This window comes from Geotrypetes seraphini, chromosome 3 (genome assembly GCF_902459505.1).
Source record: "Geotrypetes seraphini chromosome 3, aGeoSer1.1, whole genome shotgun sequence".
Lineage (NCBI taxonomy): Eukaryota > Metazoa > Chordata > Amphibia > Gymnophiona > Dermophiidae > Geotrypetes > Geotrypetes seraphini.
Window position 1 is genome coordinate 123,406,134 of NC_047086.1, and position 20,697 is coordinate 123,426,830.

General features: G+C 45.3%; 1 protein-coding gene across 1 annotated transcript in view; it reads right to left on the bottom strand.

Annotated features, from left to right (window-relative positions):
* Nucleotides 1-20,697, bottom strand: part of MTMR9 (myotubularin related protein 9) — a 122,287-nt gene that overhangs the window by 78,926 nt on the left and 22,664 nt on the right. Inside the window, exons 3-4 of the mRNA XM_033936248.1 lie at nucleotides 12,459-12,584; nucleotides 4,509-4,682 (exon numbers count right to left, since the gene is read on the bottom strand). Coding sequence (XP_033792139.1) covers nucleotides 4,509-4,682; nucleotides 12,459-12,584 — 300 coding nt within the window. The remainder of the gene's footprint in view (nucleotides 1-4,508; nucleotides 4,683-12,458; nucleotides 12,585-20,697) is intronic.

The following is a 20,697-nucleotide window of genomic DNA, read 5'->3' on the forward strand; positions in this document are numbered from 1 at the left end:
CAGAACGTACGCGGGTAGGGCTAGTCTCAGTTAGGGCACTGGTCTTTGATCAGAGGGCCGCTGCATGAGCAGACTGCTGGGCACGATGGACCATTGGTCTGACCCAGCAGCGGCAATTCTTATGTTCTTATTTTATTCCCAAATTTAGAAGTAAATCTATCCTTATTCATATTCCTGTTAACAGGTTTCTTCATCCAAGTATAGACCCTACCTTGTTGATAATCACGCTCATCGCGCTTGAATTTCTTCACCTTACCTAATTTAAGCGATTCTTTAAATTTTGAAATAGTATCATCAAGCATTTTCAGTTTTTGAACATATTCCTCCACTGCCTGTTGTTCTTGCAGAATCATGGTATCAATAGCTTTGATTTGTTCTTTAATTTTATTCTCCACATTCACAGTGGTTTCTACTAGTAAGGACTCCTTTTACTAAGATGTGCTAGTGTTTTTAGCGCACGCAGGATATTACCCCGTGCTACACAGCTAGAACTAACGCCACCTCAACGCTGGCGTTAATGTCTAGCGCGCATGGCAATTCATCACGAGCTATTCCGCGCGTTAATGCCTTAACGCACCTTAGTATAAAGGAGCCCTAAGTCTCGACTACATATATTCAAAATTGCAGTCCATTTATCCATGAATGTTTTATCCATGGATCTACTAGCCTGCCAACTTTCATGCACCACACTAAAAGGATCCATAACTTGCATGCTCTGCTATATAACACCAGAGAATTGGAACACAGCAAGATCCGAATTTGAAGACTTTATATACCGAAACTCCCTAACGACAACTTACAACCTAATCCTAGAAGACCTAAACCTCCATCTTGAAGACCAATTCTCCAAACAAGTAGAAAACCTACCGTCATTCCTTGAAGCCTAACATACAAGATTTTAGACCCACAAACCACACATGAGAAAGGTCACCATCTAGACATCGCAGCCTTCATGACCCAACAACCCTTACTGCCAGAGATTCAAACATCAAATGGAAAGTGGTCTCGATCCCTCTGGTCAGACTACTACACATTCTCTTTAAACATCAACTGGGACAAAGACAAAACCAAACCAAAACCTCAAAACCAAAACCTACAACTCACTTAAATACATTGACCCCTCCGAATTCTGGACTAAAACAAGACGCAACAATCCAAGAATTGAAGAGGCCTGGTTTGGTGCACACAGTGCAGAAGCGTTAACAGGGTGTGACAGAGACCTTCCTAGTCCTGATCAGAGGGTCTTATATACAGGCAAACGCGTTTAAAATTTTAAAAAAGTCAGGGATGATAAACAAAAGACCAGGAAACCGATATAAAGCGTAGGAAAAAGGGTATTCACTATTTGTGTGAGGTGTTAGCTAGGGCAGAATCATAGAGGAAAGCAGGTAATGCGTAACATACTTCTAGAGGGATTAAGAACTCCATCTTGAGCTAGTAACTCCATTTTGTGTCAGTGACTTTCTGTCTCTGTCTGTCTTTGTTCAGTTTTTCCCGCTTTGAGGCTCATGGTCTAATTGATAACAGATGTGCTTGAGCTGGTTAGGTGGAGCATATTAGATTTCATATCCCAAAATGGGGTATAACAGAGAAAGCTTTCTTGTATTAAATATGAATGCAATATACCGTATTGTGTGTGAATGGGGCCCCGAATGAATGATGGATGCTATAAATGATATGTGAATGAAAGGGTTGTACTTAATTTCAAATGTTTTATATAATTTAAACCTAAGGAAATTCTGAAAAGTATCACATCTGTGATTTAACCTCTCTGACTTTTAAGCTAAGCAACTTTCTCTACTCTGTGGGGGGAATAGCCCCTCCTCCTCCTGGTGCTGACAGGGATATGAATGATGCTGAAGAGAAATGCAGGCTGACTAACACAGACAAGCTGTTTGATTTCACCTTTTTGAGAATGACAAGAGTATTGGATATGTAATAATGGGTTTATGCATATTTAGAAAGATAAGGTAAACAAAAATATGATTTCAGAAACTTTTATTTCGATGTCAAAAAAGAATTTCTTTGTTCAAACTTAAGAGTAGCCTCTATTAGGTGATTGGTTGACAAGTATGATGTCAGACTGGACAGAAAATATATATTGGGGAGCAAAGAATTATCGGGGGGGATTCTTTGTCAGAAATGCCAGCGTTTGGCGCCTGTACAAGACTCCCACCGATGACGCAATAATCTTTTGATAAATGTTATGGAAATAAATAAAAATAATACTTTTTTTAATACGCTTTGCGTCATTTGCCATCATTCAAGTACACTTTACCCACCCATGAGCAAACCTGGCTGCTCAGAATGCAACCCCAAAGACTTCATCTCACAATGGTGCAGGCTAAACACAGCTACCCTAGATGAGCTAGCCCCAATACAAACAAAAACCAAAATTAGCAGACGCTCAGACAAATGGTTCGCTAACGAACTACTCCTACTCAAAAGACAATGCAGATGACTAGAAAGAAAATGAAGAAAGAATAACCAAGAAACCACGAAAACAGCATGAAGAAAACTAAACCAACAATACAAGCTAAAACAGTCTATGTCGGACGAGCATCCCTTTTTGCTATGCTTCTAAAGAGATGAGTATTTAAAAATACTATTTAATAATATTAAATGCTATACTAGAAAAACTATCAAAAAGATAAGACCATGATGATTTTGGTGCTATTTGATCTGTGTGCTTAAGTTTTGCCACACAGCAGCACTGCTGAGGTCTATAAGGCGGAATACTTAAGGTACTTGTCTGTAAAGTGAACAATTGTGGTGACCTTAAGGAAATTATTATTAAGACTGCCTCTGGTAACTGTTACCGACAGGTCTGCTTGGTTTTTTTTTCATTAAAAAAAAAAAAAAATTGGCACTGATAAGAACATAAGAAATGCCTTCACCGGATCAGACCTTAGGTCCATCTAGACCGGCGACCCGCACACGCCTTGTTAACCCGTATCCCTCAATGTGATTTTCAAGAAGGTGTACAATGTGATTTGATATTTTGAGTGTATTACATAGTTGCAAAAAAGTGCCACTTCCCACGAAGAAAGAGCATCTCGTCCCAGGATCTTAGATAATATTACAAAAATATCAGTCCAGTAGCCCTGGACCTGAAGACACAGGTGTGCATAGGTCCCAGGCCTCTTCTTTTTTTCACTGAACACTAGAAAAACTATTTTAAAAATTCCAATATGAGAAGGTAAGTGAAGTCTTACTCCTATGGTTCTTACAACAAAGAGAAAAGGACATCAGGGTCTATATTGCAAGAGAAAGTCATGGTTTTTCAAAAAGGAATTCAATGAAGTGACCCTGATTTCACTGCTATTATCAGGTAGCTTGATTGTTGGAAGAAAAGATATGTAATAAGGCAGCTCTGCATTGCTGAGGAAAAGCTGTCAGCGAATTCTGAGGAATTTATTACATTCAAATAAAATTTCAGCATCTTATTAAAAAGGAAGATGTATCAAGGAACCAGATATCTAACTGTGATGAAACTAGGTTGTTTTAAAACGTTGCCATCAAGAACTCTTGCACCATGGCTTGAAGCCTCAGCTCCAGACTATAAACAGAGTACAGAAAGAGTGACTATTGTAGCTTGTTGAATGCAACTGGTAAACAAATTACCACTGACTTTCACTGGAAAATCAAAAAATCTTAAGAGTTCCTGCTGTATTTCTAGTATCCTATAAAAACCAGAGGAATGCCAGGATGAACAAAGACATTTTCTGAAACTGGTTTTTCAAGGAATTTGTTCCATTAGTTGAAAACTTCTTGAAAATTATAAACCTGCCTAGGAAAGCAATCCTTCTCTTGGATAATGCACCATCTCATCTTAATGAGGACAAACTGAGAAATGCTGACCTTAAAATGCTTTTTTTGTCTCCCAGTATCACATCATTGTCTGCCAATGGAGCAGGGCATAATGGAAACCTTAAAGAAAAATATCACCATAAGCTTCTTATAAAATGCTCGTTTGTACACTGGATGAAGGGAAAGGAATGACTGACATTTTAAAGAAAGTGAACATCAAATATGTTATCTACTTGATCACTCAGTCATGGAATGAAATCGAACGTCCAAACCTTGCAAAATAATTGAGAAAGTTAATTCCTGATAATGAACATGAACAAGGACAGGACACTGAACACAGAGCAGCTGAGAAAGATCCTCTTCCTTTGTTACAGGAAATACCAGGCTGTGAGAATGCTTGTGAGGATGATATACAAGAACGGATGCAAGCAGATGAGCAAGAACTAACTGACAATGATGGGATTGCTATGGTGAATGGGAGCGACGTTGAACATGCAGTAATTAACATTGTAAAAATTAATTATAGTGAAGAGATCAAGGCAACTGAGGTTGCACTAGCATATGAGAGGAAGCAACTACTACCAATGTAATGTTATAGACACACTGGCATGACCTTGCAGATAAGGTCATCTCATGTTTTTTTCTACAGTTCAAGTTAATAAAAATATCATTTATCAGCAAAAAGGTCCAGTACTTACCATCTCATTCTTTCTATGGTAGTAGCTAAGAACAGGGAAGCGCCCACCATGGCGAAAGGTAGCAATTTTACAGAGAGCCTCATCATCAATCACTTTGGGCACAGTAACAATTGCAGGGTAAGAGGGGCACACTGAGAAGTCTTGGTTAACATAACTCAGCCTCCATTCATTTGTCTGCAAAAGATAAATTGTCAAATTAAAACCTTTTCTTTATGATTTGAAAAACAAAAGCATAGAAATAACTTTCCAGGTATGTAACAAACATGACAGTACGAAAACCCTGTGAAGCCAACTGTGTATAATTGAAGAATATCCCTTATATACAATTGAGCTTTCTAACACGGCTGCAAGGTTAATTACTGGGGTATCTCGTTATGATCATATAACCCCAGTACTGAAAAATTTCATTGATTGCCTATTGAATTCTGTATTGAGTACAAAATTTTGACAAAAATACATCACATATTATATGGAAGCACCATGGTATCTGATCCAAGCTTTGAGAAAATATTTGCCAAACCATATTTTAAAGATCACAATCGGAAATGAGATTGACCCTGGAAAATACTCATGATGTACACTATAGAAAAACATGGATGGCACCAGTTTCTGTAGCAGGTCCAAGGCTGTGAAATGCATTACATGGTTCATTAAGATTATGTGCAGACTTTAAATCCTTTAAAAAATTTATTAAATCCTTTAAAAAATTTATTAAAGCTAAGAAAGAGAATCAAGATGGCAATGGAGTGAGTCGCGCTTTCAAGTGGCTCCTGCTCTCGTCGGCAACTTTCACACTTTTCCGCAGAAAATTTACCTTTTTGCTATGCCTAAGCGCATGGGTAAGCAGAGGAGTGTGCTTCCTGCCTCCTCTTCCACTTCTCTGACGCGACAAGCGGCAATAACAGCTTATGCTGTTCCAGCTGGAGCGGGTGTTTCTGCTGACTGAGGAGGGCAGACTTCGGTCTTGGAGGGTGAAGGGCCTGGAGTTCCTCCGCGTCCTGGGATGAGGTCGGGGACGCCCTCAGCTGCACAGGAAGCACCGGAATTGATGTCTCCAGCGGCGTTGCAGGTCTCAATCCTGACCCCAGATGGGAGTTTCTGCTTGCCAACTTCCTTACAGTCGGCATTGGTGCACGGATGACCTGAATTTCAGAGTGCAGCAGGAAATGAGGAGGTGAAACCATCGGTGGAGTCCCCTGGAATATCTATCCCTGCTCCTCTGATTAAACCAGCAGTGATAGACATGGAGGCGATCTGGAGTGCCTTGGAGACTTTGCATAAGGTATGCTCCCAGTTTGTTGCTTCAGTACAGAAAACTAATATTCAATTTAAAACTTTTGAGGAGAAATTCCAACAACAGTCTGCTAGAATGGACAAATTGGAGAAATCAGTGGCAGAAGTAAATGTTTCTGCTAATTTACAATTGAAGGAAAAGGTTCTACTCACTAGGAAAATAGAAAACTTGGAGAATGCAAATAGGAATTTGAACTTGAGACTTTTAAACTTTCCTGTCTCCAAATTTCAATCACCTAGAGATTTATTTCATTCATTTTTAAATATAGTTTTGAAGTTTCCTGAAAATAATATGCCACCATTACAAAAGTTATATTACCTAAACCTGCCAAAAGAGGATACTACTACTACTATTAATTATTTCTATAGCACTACCAGACGCACGCAGCGTTGCACAGAGTCGCAAAGAAGAAAATAGTCCCTGTTTGAAAGAGCTTATAATCGGAAACAGGATGTCATGCACAGTTAAAGGGAATGGTTGATCAGCTGGCTGGGTTGGAGGGCAGAGGAGTAGGGTTAAGGATTGAAGGCTATATCAAAAAGGTGGGTTTTCAGTCTGCTTTTGAACATGGGAAGGGGATTGATGGACAAACTTGGGTAATTTATTCCAGGCATAGGGAGCAGCTAGATGAAAGGAATGAAGTCTGGAATTGGCAGTGGAGGAGAAGGGTAACGTTAAGAATGACTTTCTGAGAAACGGAGTTCTCTGGGAGGTATATAAGGAGAGAGACGCGAGGAGAGATATTGAGGGGCAGCAGAATGAACACACTTGTAGGTAAGCAATAAGATCTTGAACTGTATGCGATGGCAGATAGGAAACCAGTGAAGTAACTTAAGGAGAGGGGTGGCTTGACCATAGCGAGGTAGGAGCCACACAGACTCAGTCAGGAATAGCCTTACAGGAACTCAGCAAACACAAAGTGTGGAGGGCCATGTATGTTAATGCACACAGTTTAGGCAATAAAATTCTAGAACTGGAAACTGAAATAAGAGATGCCAACCTGGACGTGGTGGCAATATCCGAGACTTGGTTCACGGACGCACATGGGTGGGATATGGCTATACCGGGATACAATCTACTTCGTCAGGACAGAGAGGGCAGGTTAGGTGGAGGGGTAGCCCTATACATTAAATAGGACGTCAAAACCACCAGGATCACTGATGTCAAGTATACCGGGGAGTCCCTCTGGGTAAACCTGGCAAGAGGTGGCAAAAAATGCCTGTATCTTGGTGTGGTATACAGACCTCCAAGACAACCAGAAGACATGGACGCAGAATTAATTGAAGACATAGAGAATATAACTCTACGGGGCGACACTGTACTGCTAGGGGACTTCAACATGCCTGATGCAGACTGGAACACATTTTCAGCAACAACCAGCAGCAACAGGAGGCTTTTGACCTCCATAAAAGGAGTACATCTCAGACAGATGGTAACGGAGCCCACTAGGGCCCAGGCGATCCTAGACCTGGTACTCACCAACGGGGAAAGCGTCTCAGAGGTCTCGGTAGGAGATACGCTAGCCTCCAGTGACCATAACATGGTATGGTTCAACCTTGGGAAAGGATCCCCTAAATCAATTACAAAAACAAAGGTGCTCAAATTCCTGGGCACCGACTTCGCACGCATGGGAGATTTCGTTCATCAGACGCTGCAGGACTAAGCAGAGACCGGCAATGTGGAAACTATGTGGTCGTACCTGAAATCATCCATACACGAAGCAACTAATCACTACATAAAATCAGTAGATAAACGGCAAAGAAACAACAAACCCCAATGGTTCACTGAAGAGATCTCGCACCTCATTAAGGAGAAGAAAAAAGCATTTCTTTCCTACAAACGTACACAGAGAAGAGAAACTAAAGTAGAATATAAGACCAGATCTGCAGCGGTCAAAACAGCAGTTAGGGAGGCCAAACTTCGAGTGGAAGAAACTCTGGCAAAAAACATTAAAAAAGGGGACAAATCCTTCTTTAGGTATATCAGTGATAGGAAAAGGAACACAGACGGTATAGTACACCTTAGACAACCGGATGGAAACTACACGGTGGCGGATTCAGAAAAAGCAGAACTACTAAATGAATATTTCTGCTCAGTTTTCACCTGCGAAGCACCGGGACACGGACCACAGTTGAAGGTATAACAAGACGTGGATGACCCGTTTCAGAATTTTGAGTTCACACCTTGGGATGTCTACAACGAACTGGCAAGGCTAAAGGTAAACAAGGCCATGGGACCGGACAATTTACACCCAAGAGTGCTCAGAGAATTGAGAGATGTTCTGGTGGAACCGTTGGCAGTGCTCTTCAATCTCTCACTAAGTACAGGGAAAGTTCCGTTAGACTGGAAAACAGCCAACGTCGTTCCTCTACATAAAAAGGGTTGCAAGGCTGAGGCTGCGAACTATAGACCGGCAAGCCTCACCTCAATAGTGTGTAAACTCATGGAAACACTAATTAAATATAAATTAGATACGATCCTGAACGAGGGAAATCTCTGGGATCCCAGTCAACATGGATTCACCAAGGGTAGGTCATGCCAGTCCAATCTTATCAGCTTCTTTGACTGGGTAACAAGAAGACTGGACTCAGGAGAGTCCTTGTACGTCGTGTACCTGGACTTCAGCAAAGCGTTTGACAGCGTCCCACACCGCAGGCTGCTGAACAAGATGAAATCGATGGGATTAGGAGAGACTCTTACTGCATGGGTTAAAGATTGGCTTAGTGGCAGACTTCAGAGGGTGGTGGTTAACGGTACCCTCTCTAAAATGTCGGAGGTGACTAGCGGAGTGCCACAGGGTTCAGTCCTGGGCCCACTCCTCTTCAACATATTCATTGGGGATCTGACTCAAGGGCTTCAAGGCAAGGTAACCTTATTCGCTGATGACGTCAAATTATGCAATATAGTAAACGGCTATAATCTACAGGATGCTATGGAGCAAGACCTGCGTACTTTAGAAAATTGGTCCTCGATCTGGCAACTGGGCTTCAACGCCAAGAAATGTAAGGTCATGCATCTCGGTAACGGAAATCCTTGCAGAACTTACACCCTGAATGGAAAAACTTTAACCAGGACTACGGCAGAACGAGACTTAGGAGTAATCATCAGTGCTGACATGAAAGCAGCCACTCAAGTGGAGAAGGCTTCATCTAAAGCACGGCAGATGATAGGTTGTATCAAGAGAAGCTTCATCAACAGGAAGCCTGAAGTCATAATGCCATTGTACAGAGCCATGGTGAGACCTCATCTGGAATACTGTGTGCAATTCTGGAGGCCACATTACCGTAAGGATGTGCTCAGAATTGAATCAGTTCAGTGGATGGCCACCAGGATGGTCTCGGGGCTAAAGGGTCTCCCGTACGAAGAAAGACTGAGCAAATTGCAGCTCTACCCTCTCGAAGAGCGTAGGGAGAGGGGAGACATGATTGAGACATTTAAATATATCACAGGACGGGTCGAGGTGGAAGATGATGTCTTTCTTCTCAAGGGACCCTCGACCACAAGAGGACATCCGCTCAAACTCAGGGGAGTGAAGTTTCGTGGAGAAGCCAGGAAGTACTTCTTCACGGAGAGAGTGATTGAGCATTGGAACAAGCTTCCAGTGCAGGTGGTCGAGGCACGCAGCATCCCAGACTTCAAGAACAAATGGGATACCTATGTGGGATCCCTACGAGGGTCATGCCAAAGGATAGGGTCACTAGGATATGGACTTGAATGAGCAGGTCAGTAGAGTCACAGTATAATTACAATTATACTTTAGGGGGTCAGTAGACTTAAGAGGGTGGGTAAATGGTGTGGGCAGACTTGATGGGCTGTAGCCCTTATCTGCCGTCATCTTTCTATGTTTCTAGGTAGAAGATGAGTCACGCAGCAGAGTTTTACACAGATTGCAAGGGAGAGAGGCGACACTGTGGGAGACCAGTTAGAAGTAGATTGCAATAATTTAAGCATGAGGTTACGAGTGTGGACGAGGGTCCGGATAGTGTGCTCAGAGAGGAAGGGGCGAATTTTGGTGATATTGAAGAGATAGAAGTGACAGGTCTTAGCAGCTTGTTGGATGTGTGTAGAAAATGAGAGGTCGGAATCAAAGACCACTCCAAGGTTGCGAGCAGAGGGGACTGAAACAATGACAGTATTATTTACCAAGATGGAGAAAGGAGGAGGAGGAGCAGAGGGCTTAGGAGGAAAGAGAAACAGCTCAGTCTTGGATATATTTGGTTTCAGATGATGGCAGGACATCCAGGCAGCAATGTTAGCCGAACAAGCAGATGTAATAGTCTTGCTTGACCTGTGTAAGTGCAGAATTAAAGGAGGTCAGCATAAATTTGAATTGAAGAAAGTCAGCATGTGTGCAAGATTTGAGCCAAAGGCGCTCAGATAAAGCGGATACAAGAACATAAGTAACAGATGCTGGGAGTGAGCCACGGTTGAGGTTTGGTACGCCTGAGAGTGAGGAACAGGAGGAGCTAGGGAGTCCAGAGCAGAGGAGAGAATAGAGTTGTGTCATTCTATGTCCCCTCAATTCAGTTTTCCTTTCAATTGAGACGTGCCCCATGTGCATTTGTGCCACATAGGTATTTAAATGCTCATCACAGTTCGCCACTCCCTTTCCTCCAAATTATGCATATTGAGATCTTTCATCCTGTTTATCTTTTTGAAGGTGCGGTCTCCAGAATTGTACACAATATTCTAAATGAGGTCTTGCCACTCACACAGAGGCATCATTACCTCCTTTCTCCTACAGGCCATTCCTATCCCTATGCATCCAAGCATCTTTCTAGCTTAAATTCACTGTCACTGCCACCTTAAAGATCATCATATACTATTACACCCAAGTCCCGCTCCTCTTTTGTGCGCAAAAGTTCTTCACTCCCTAAACTCTACCATTGCCTAGAGTTTTTGCAGCTCAAATGCATGACCTTGCAATTCTTAACATTAAATCTTATATGCCAAATTCCGGGGCATTCTTTAATTTTCACTAGGTTCTTCCTTATGTTATCCACACCAATCAGAGGTGTCTACCCTACTGCAGATTTTGGTATCATCCGCAAGAGGCAAACCTTACCAGACAGCCAGCCTTTCAATAGTTTGATGTAGGATTTTTTTTTTTTTTTAATAACAGTACTAATCCATGAGCACACCTTCTTTGTTGCAAAGCACAATTACTATTGTTTTTACATGGTTTAGGTTTTTATTTATCTGATATGTTCTTACTCTGAAATCATCTTATTAAAAAAAAAAAAAAAAAAAAAGGTCACACCTTGAAGTATCCACTGTTGCAGGATTCTTCCACATACAGATCCTATGGGGCAATTTTCACATATTCTCTGCTAACCGTCTTGTGAATGATTTTTTTCATATTCTGATTGGTTTTCCTTTTTCCCTTATTTCTTTGGTTGTTTTGTATTTTTCTTTAGGACCTCTGAGGAAGGCAATCCTATTGCCGAAACACAGACCATGTAGGATCTGTTCACTTTACAAATAGCACAATTTTTATATCCTATTACAGTTGGCATCTGTCTGATTTTTATGATATTATTTTATGACATTGAGTTATTGATTTGTTTTGCAACACCAATAAATGTTGACATTTTAACTCCTGAAAGTCCAGGACCTGGTTCCACTTTTTGCTTGTCTCATCTACTGATTCTTGTAGTACCTGAAATTTGTCTCCCCTCCGGCCAGAGGGTGCAAATATAAGAAATACCATCAACAACTGCTATCGTACCAAGCAGCCACATGGGGTAAAGAATTAGAAAAACTAATTGCACACACAAACAACTATGGAGAATTTAGGAAACACCTAAAAACCTACCTGTTCTTAAAATACCTAGATAACGAACCAGGACATCAACCCTTGTAACACCATCACAAACCTGATCTTGTAAACTGCTAACCCTAACCCCTAATCACCAACTACGATCACTCCATTCAATTCATGGAATATTTCTACTTCTCTGTAAGCAGCATGGCACTTCTTGGCCTTGCAGCCCACAAACTGTTGTTACTACTATTAATGTTGATACTATCAGATGTACACAGCAATACTCCTTAATTCGTTGTATGTACAGCTTCTATTTATTGTATTTACAGTTTCCCTTTATTGTTAACCGCCTAGAAGTCGCAAGATTGTTGGCGGTATATAAGAATAAAGTTATTATTATTATTACCAAGGTCCTTTGCTGGGGGGTAGTAGGACCGCCATTTGGGCGTAGACCACCCTATAGCTTCCTTTGTTTCTTCATTGGCATAATTTTCAAACTGTGCGTTCTGGTACAAAATCCAAGAGAACTTTCACCAATTTTCAAAGCCAAAGTACATATGCACTTTTATTTTGAAAATAGCCCGAGGTACAAAACACATGGAGACATCTGCACCTGCTTTTCCAGTGGGCAATTTAATGAAGGAGGGTGGGGGGGATTAACACATCCAGATTTGAAAATATATATGTTACAAGCGTGCTTTTCTCTTCCAACCTAAGCATGCTAACAAGAATATCCTTTAGCCTCTCAACAAGACTAAAATGCAACTGTGAACTATAAAATATACAATATTTAATTAGCCATATGATTAGATAAACCAGTTTCTCTAGTTAGTAATGGAGCAATACATTTGGGAATTGTAAGTCTTCATGAAACATTCTTACATTCACTCACCACTGAACTGAGTTGTTCAAACTCCTTGTCAGGAAGGAAAGTGTGCCATCCATCTTCAATTACTTCAAACATAGGTCGGTAAAAAAAGGGATACATCAGGGTGATAGAGTCCAAGGTAGACAAGGCCTGAAGGAAAAATTAATGCAAGAATAAAAAGTTACACATGCAATTTTAATATCTTGCCAGCTGGGAGGTTCACCTGCCCAACTAGCAAAATATTGTTGAATATGTCGGACTTTGCAAAGTACATAACACACAAAACCACTTTATAAAAAAATTCTAGTAGCTGTATTGATCTTAGAATAGAAGTACAGAAGTTTCTACTGAGGACACTTAAGAAGCATGCAAGAAAAGCTGCTGAGATACACCATCAAACAGGATGCCTGAAACCAGACTGCAGGCTCTTGATTTTTAACCATAACCCCTTAAATTCTGCCCCCCCCAAAAAAAAAAAAAAAAAACCCACATTTAAAAAGCCCAAGATATTGATTGTGTGGCTTGACATTTGGCACTAATTTTTATCTTTAACAAGTCCTTAACTGAACATATGATTTTATTGTTTGGCTTTGGGTTGAAGTAGGCATGAGAAACTGAAACAGGTGATTAGGAAGTGGGTACAAAGGTAAAAGTTTAAATTGTTGATTTTGTGTTTTATTGATTTCATTGCTCAACTTGCTTTGAGTTTAAGTGGTTAAGCAGGAAACCCAGTGAAAATATATTTGTAGATTGTGTGGGATTCCTTTTATTGGGCTAACAAAAAAAGGTGATTGAGCTTCTGAAATGCAACTTCAAAACTAAGAACATAAGCATTGCCGTACTGGGGCAAACCAAAGGGCCATCAAGCCAAGTATACTGTATCCATCAATTGCCAATCCAGGTCACAGTTGCTCAACTGTAGCAGGTGTTATCTGAGAACAGCAGGCAGATATTCTCACATGTAGATGATGTCATCCACGGTAGTGCTGCCCGATTCAGGAAAAAAAAAAATTTCGATTCAATTCGATTTAGCCTACTGAATTGGTTTTTCGATTCGATTTTCCTGCCCAATTGGGTGTTTTTTTCAAACATCATGGTGGGTTTATTTTATAGCCTCTTCACCCCCTTTGCCTTCTCCTAACCACACTGGCGCTGTGGTGTAAACAAAATAAACAAACAAAAAAGACTTTTGTTCTCTCTCTTAAATCCTAGCTCACGTTTGCGGTCTAACATCAGTTATCCCAGGACAAGCAGGCAGGTATTCTCACTAGTGGGTGATGTCATCCGACAGAGCCCCGATACGGACATCTTGCAAGCATGTCTTGCTTGAAGAAACTCAGAAGTTTTGAGATGCCCGCACCGCGCATGCGCCAGTGCCTTCCCGCCCAATGGTCCGGGCGTGTCTCCTCAGTTCTTTTTCTTCCGCGGAGCTGAGAAGTCTATCTTCAATTTGCGCCCATTGAATCTCTTTTTTTGCCTTCTATTTTGCCGCGGGTTGAGTTCTTTTGGCTCTCCTGTGCATTTATTTCTTTCTTTGATTTCTTTTTTCAAAAAAAAAAAAAAATTTTCCTTCAGATACCGGGTCGGCCGCGTGGCTGGGACCCCATGCCTTCGACCTTGCGGCGGAGCTTTTCCGGCCTATGTCCCGGCCGATTACTAGTTTCAAAAAGTGTAGCAAGTGCCAGCGCGCGATTTCGCTCACGGACCCTCATCGACGCTGCTTACAGTGTCTGGGACCGGATCACTTCCCGAAATCGTGCCAGCCTTGCTCCACTCTGTTGGCGAGAGCGTTTAAGCGCCGCTGTCTACTGTGGGAGTCCATGTTCAAGATGGAAGCTTCATCGGATCCTGCAGCTTCGACATCGACGGGTGCTTCGACTCCTTCAGCGAAGCCCTCTGCCTCCCCGGCTGCTTCGGGCCTCCTGAAACCGGCATCATTCACACCGGTTTCGGCCCCGGCTTCGGCGCCGGTGCCTTCCTCCGTCTCCTCGGAGCAGGTATCGACCCCTACAGTTCCACCGGTTGTGCTCAAGGTGCCGAAGACTGGCAAGCAGAAGCACGCAGCACTGAAGGAGCGCGGAGACCGTGCGGAAGGGCCCCCTTTTGGTGCGGATCCCTCCATATCGGCTTCGTTGCGGTCCCTTCTGGAGGCTTAGTTCGTGGAGCTCATGCAGACCATGGGGCCTCGACTGATTGCCACCATCCAGGGTGACCTCCCAGCTTCGGCTTCGAGGGGCGGACCGTCCCCTCCTCCTCCTCGTCGCACGACCTCGTTGCTCGGCGAGGAGGAGCGGCGAGCGGTATCCGGGTGCTCGAGGAGGTCCTCCGTTAGTGCTGTGCCTCCCTTGGAGCCCATCCCCTCGAGGAAAGCCTCGTTTAGTGACCTGCCTCCCTTGGAACCGATTACTCCACCCCATGACTCAGTGTGGCGTCCACCTTCGGGGCCACCCAGTCCTGGGCATAGCAGGAAGCAGGACGAGTTCTTCCGAACCCCCTATCAAGCCTGGGCGGCGTCAGAGGAGGCACCGACTCTTCCGCCTCTGCGTTCGACGGCATCGAGTCCAATCTGCTCCTTGGAGGCGTCTGACCCAGTTTCTCACAGACGGGCTCGATCCCCTTCCAGGCATCGATCCAGACATTCTTCGAAGCATTCCTCTCGGCACTCGACCGTCTCGCCTCAGAAGAAATTGCCTCGGTTGGGGTATGCTGCTTCGACTGGGTCTCCTCCTCCGGGCCCGGAGTTCGAGGACCCCGAGGTTTTCTACTCGTCCTGTTGCTCGCAGGCCTCTCTGGAGCCTGAAGCCTCTTCTTCTTCTAGTCTGTCTCGCAGACCGGTGACGGCGGACCAACTGTCCTTTTCATCGTTCCTCAGGCAGATGGCAGATGACATGGACATTACTCTCGATGCTAGGTCTCGATATTCCAAGGAGTACCTCGATACCGTGCACTTGCCTCGTCCTCCGGCAGAGTCCTTGCGGCTTCCCCTGCACAAGCTCCTTGACCAGACCTTCATGCGATGCTTCGAGTCTCCTTACTCTATCCCTGCGGTCCCTGGCAAATTGGATGCGCGGTACCGCACGGTGCATCATAAAGGCTTCGAGGGTCCTCAGCTTTCTCACAGTCCCTCCTGGTCGAATCCTCACTCAAGCGGTCTCATCCTGGCCAGGTCTGTGCTTCAGTGCCTCCGGGCCGCGAGGGCAGAACCATGGATAAGTTTGGTCGACGCATCTATCAGAATTCGATGATGGCGTCTCGAGTCCTGAATTACAATTTCCACTTTGCAGCCTACTTGGAATTTTTTCTACCTGTGCTTCGGAAGTTCACACCATACATCGAGTCCCAGGCTAGGTTTGAGTTTGAGGAAGTGGTTGCTTCGCTGTCCCAACTTCGGCTTCAGTTAATGCAATCTGCCTATGATGCGTTCGAGCTCTCAGCCCGAGCGGCGGCCTGCTCGGTGGCGATGCACCGGTTGGCCTGGTTGCGGACCATTGATATGGACCCGAATCTTCAGGACCGCCTGGCGAACATCCCGTGTGCTGGGGCTGATCTTTTTGATGAATCCATCGAGACTGTCACGAAGAAGTTGTCTGACCACAAAAAGTCCTTCCAATCTATGCTTCGGCCGAAGCCTAAGCCTCAGCAGTCTCGACCTTCTCGTCCGCCGTTGATTTATCAGAGGCGTTATCAGCTGAGGCAAACTCCACCTGCGAGGCAACCGGCGAAGCGTCAGCCTCCCCAGAAGGGTCAGCCTAAGTCTCAGTCGCCTGCTGTCCCTAAGACCACTCAGTCTTTTTGACTGTCTCGTCGAGGGCATAACCAACCTCGGTCTGCCTCCCCCTGTTTTTCCCATCGGAGGGCGCCTCCATCATTTTTATCATCGCTGGGAGGCCATAACAACCGACCTCTGGGTCCTTACTATCATCAAGGAAGGATACTCTCTTTATTTCCATCGGGTCCCTCCGGACCACCCTCCAAGAAAGTATCCTTCCAACTTGACTCAGACCGCCCTTCTTCTTCAGGAAGCTCAGGCTTTGCTCCGGCTTCGTGCCGTGGAGCCGGTTCCGACGGACCAACTGAACCAGGGGTTTTACTCCCGGTACTTCCTTGTTCCGAAGAAGACGGGCGACCTGCGAACCATTTTGGACCTCAGGGTCCTCAACAAATTCCTAGTCAAAGAGAGGTTTCGCATGCTGACACTTGCTTCTCTCTACCCCCTCCTCGAGCAGAACGACTGGTTATGCTCTCTGGATCTCAAGGAGGCCTACACTCATATTCCCATTCATCCGGCCTCTCGCAAGTTCCTCAGATTTTGGGTGGGACATCTCCATCTGCAGTATCGAGTGCTTCCATTCGGCCTGTCTTCGTCCCCCAGAGTCTTCACCAAATGTCTGGTGGTGGTGGCCGCGGCCCTCCGGAACCAAGGTCTTCAGGTATTCCCCTACCTCGACGACTGGCTGATCAAGGCTCCCTCGGCCTCGGGGGTCCTCTCAGCGACCCTGTCAACGATTCTGTTCCTGCAGAGTTTGGGATTCGAGATCAACTTTCCCAAGTCTCATCTACAGCCGACCCAGTCTCTTCCCTTCATCGGGGCTGTCCTGGATACCGTACGTCTCAGAGCATTCCTTCCTTCTCAGCGCATGGATGCTCTTCTTCATCTCTGCCAGTCTGTGTCTTCTCGCCAGACCATCTCAGCGAGACACATGATGGTCCTCCTGGGCCACATGGCCTCTACAGTTCATGTGACGCCGTTTGCCAGACTCCACCTCAGAATTCCTCAGTGGACCCTGGCATCTCAGTGGACTCAGGTGTCGGATCCGTTGACTCGACACATCACAGTCACTCCTGCTCTTCGGCAGTCTCTGCTCTGGTGGATGACCTCTTCGAATCTATCCAGATTTCTCTCCTCCCCACCAGAAGGTTCTCACAACCGATTCCTCGACCTATGCCTGGGGAGCGCATCTGGATGGGCTTCGCACTCAGGGATTCTGGACCTGTGCGGACCGACTCCATCAAATCAATCTTCTGGAGCTCAGAGCCATCTTCAATGCTCTTCAAACTTTTCAACATCTGCTTCACGACATGGTGGTCCTCATTCGCATCGACAATCAGGTCGCCATGTATTATGTCAACAAGCAAGGGGGCACGGGCTCGGCCTCCCTCTGCCAGGAAGCTCTCAGAGTCTGGGATTGGGCGGTTCGCCACAACACCTTCCTCAAAGCTGTTTACATTCAGGGGAGGGACAATGTCTTGGCGGACAAACTGAGTCGTCTTCTCCAGCCTCACGAATGGACACTCCACTCCAAGCCCCTTCATCAGATCTTTGCTCAGTGGGGAACGCCTCAGATAGACCTCTTTGCGGCTCCCCACAATTTCAAGCTGCCTCAGTTTTGCTCCAGGATCTACGCTCCTCATCGCCTCGAGGCAGATGCTTTTCTGCTGGATTGGGGGAATCGCTTTCTGTATGCGTTTCCACCATTCCCTCTCATTCAAAAGACTCTAGTCAAACTGAAGTCCGTACATACCACCATGATTCTGATAGCTCCTCGGTGGCCCAGGCAACCTTGGTTCTCCCTTCTACTTCAACTCAGCAGCAGGGAACCGTACCTACTTCCAGTGTTTCCTTCACTGCTTACTCAGCATCAGGGGTCTCTGCTTCATCCCAAACTGCAGTCTCTCCACCTGACAGCTTGGTTCCTCTCAATGTAACTCCGCACCAGTTTTCCCAGGCGGTGAGGGATGTCTTGGAGGCTTCCAGGAAGCCTGCTACTCGTCAATGCTACTCCCAAAAATGGACTAGATTTTCTTCATGGTGTATTTCCAATTCTAAGGAGCCTCAGCGAGCCTCCCTATCCTCTGTTTTGGACTATCTTTTACATCTGTCTCAGTCTGGTCTCAAGTCGACATCTATACGAGTCCACCTGAGTGCTATTGCGGCTTTCCATCAGCCTCTACAAGGGAAACCTCTCTCTTCTTATCCTGTGGTTTCCAGATTTATGAAAGGACTTTTTCATGTCAATCCTCCTCTCAAACCGCCTCCAGTGGTTTGGGATCTAAATGTTGTCCTTTCTCAGCTTATGAAACCTCCTTTTGAGCCTCTGAGCAAGGCTCCACTAATGTTTCTCACTTGGAAAGTGGTTTTTCTGGTGGCCCTCACATCTGCTCGCAGGGTCAGTGAGCTTCAGGTCTTGGTGGCGGACCCACCTTTCACAGTATTCCATCATGACAAGGTGGTCCTCCGCACTCACCCGAAATTCCTGCCTAAAGTGGTCTCTGAATTTCACCTCAACCAATCCATTGTGCTTCCAGTGTTCTTTCCAAAGCCTCATTCTCATCCTGGAGAATCAGCTCTTCACACTCTGGACTGTAAACGTGCTTTGGCTTTCTACTTGGATCGCACCAAACCACACAGAACTGCTCCTCAACTTTTCGTCTCCTTTGATCCAAACAAGTTGGGACGACCTGTATCGAAGCGCACCATCTCCAACTGGATGGCGGCTTGTATCTCTTTCTGCTATGCCCAGGCTGGATTACCCCTTCCCTGTAAGGTCACAGCACATAGGGTCAGAGCAATGGCAGCCTCTGTAGCCTTCCTCAGATCGACACCGATTGAGGAGATTTGTAGGGCTGCCACTTGGTCCTCGGTTCATACGTTCGCCTCTCATTATTGTCTGGATACTTTCTCCAGACGGGATGGGCAGTTTGGCCAAACTGTGTTACAAAATTTGTTCTCCTAAGTTGCCAACTCTCCCTCCATCCCATTGAGGTTAGCTTGGAGGTCACCCAGACCTCCGGGGGAGGGAAGGGAAACGGAAGGGGAGGACAGAGATGGCAGATGGATGGTTAAAATGGAGAAAGAAGAAAGCAGGAGACCCTGGCAAGCAAGTTATCAGAAGACAACCAGAGCCTGGGACCAACAAGATTTGAATAATGACCAGACAACAAAAGGTAGAAAAACTAATTTTATTTTCCATTTTGTGATTACAATATGTCAGATTTAAAACGTGTATCCTGCCAGAGAGCAATGTTACTTACCGTAACAGTTGTTATCCAGGGACAGCAGGCAGCTATTCTCACTAGTGGGTGATGTCATCCGACAGAGCCCCGATACGGACATCTTGCAAGCATGTCTTGCTTGAAGAAACTCAGAAGTTTCGAGATGCCCGCACCGCGCATGCGCCAGTGCCTTCCCGCCCGATGGTCCGGGCGTGTCTCCTCAGTTCAGGTAGCTAGCAGAGAAGCCAACCCAGGGGAGGTGGGTGGGACGTGAGAATACCTGCCTGCTTGTCCTGGGATAAAGCAATGTTACTTACCGTAACAGTTGTTATCCAGGGACAGCAGGCAGCTATTCTCACGTCCCACCCACCTCCCCTGGGTTGGCTTCTCTGCTAGCTACCTGAACTGAGGAGACACGCCCGGACCATCGGGCGGGAAGGCACTGGCGCATGCGCGGTGCGGGCATCTCGAAACTTCTGAGTTTGTTCAAGCAAGACATGCTTGCAAGATGTCCGTATCGGGGCTCTGTCGGATGACATCACCCACTAGTGAGAATAGCTGCCTGCTGTCCCTGGATAACAACTGTTACGGTAAGTAACATTGCTCTCTGGCAGGATACACGTTTTAAATCTGACATATTGTAATCACAAAATGGAAAATAAAATTAGTTTTTCTACCTTTTGTTGTCTGGTCATTATTCAAATCTTGTTGGTCCCAGGCTCTGGTTGTCTTCTGATAACTTGCTTGCCAGGGTCTCCTGCTTTCTTCTTTCTCCATTTTAACCATCCATCTGCCATCTCTGTCCTCCCCTTCCGTTTCCCTTCCCTCCCCCGGAGGTCTGGCACCTTTCTTTTTATTTGTCTCCATCCACAGATCCACCTTTTCTTAACTACCCTTTCATCCAGCATCTCTCTCTCCTTCCCCACCACCCCAGGGCATCACCCCCAAAGGCCTGACTGCCTGTCCCCCCCCCCTTTGAAGGCCTGCATCTCGCCCAAAGGCCAGCCTGCCTATCTCCTCTGAAGCTCTGAAGGCCTGTACGCCCCCTCCCCCAGAAGGCTGCACACCCCCCCGGAAGGCTGCACTCCCACCCCAGAAGGCCTGCATTTTCCCCCTGGCCTCCCAGAATGAATTTTCCTAATTTCAGCAGCCTGCAATAAGATCGCTGGCGCTAGCGATCTTTGCAAGCTGCCGTACGGCTTCGGAGCTCTCTTCTCTCTGCTGCAGTCCCGCCCCTTCTCTGACATCAGAGTAGTTTGAGCCCATTGGG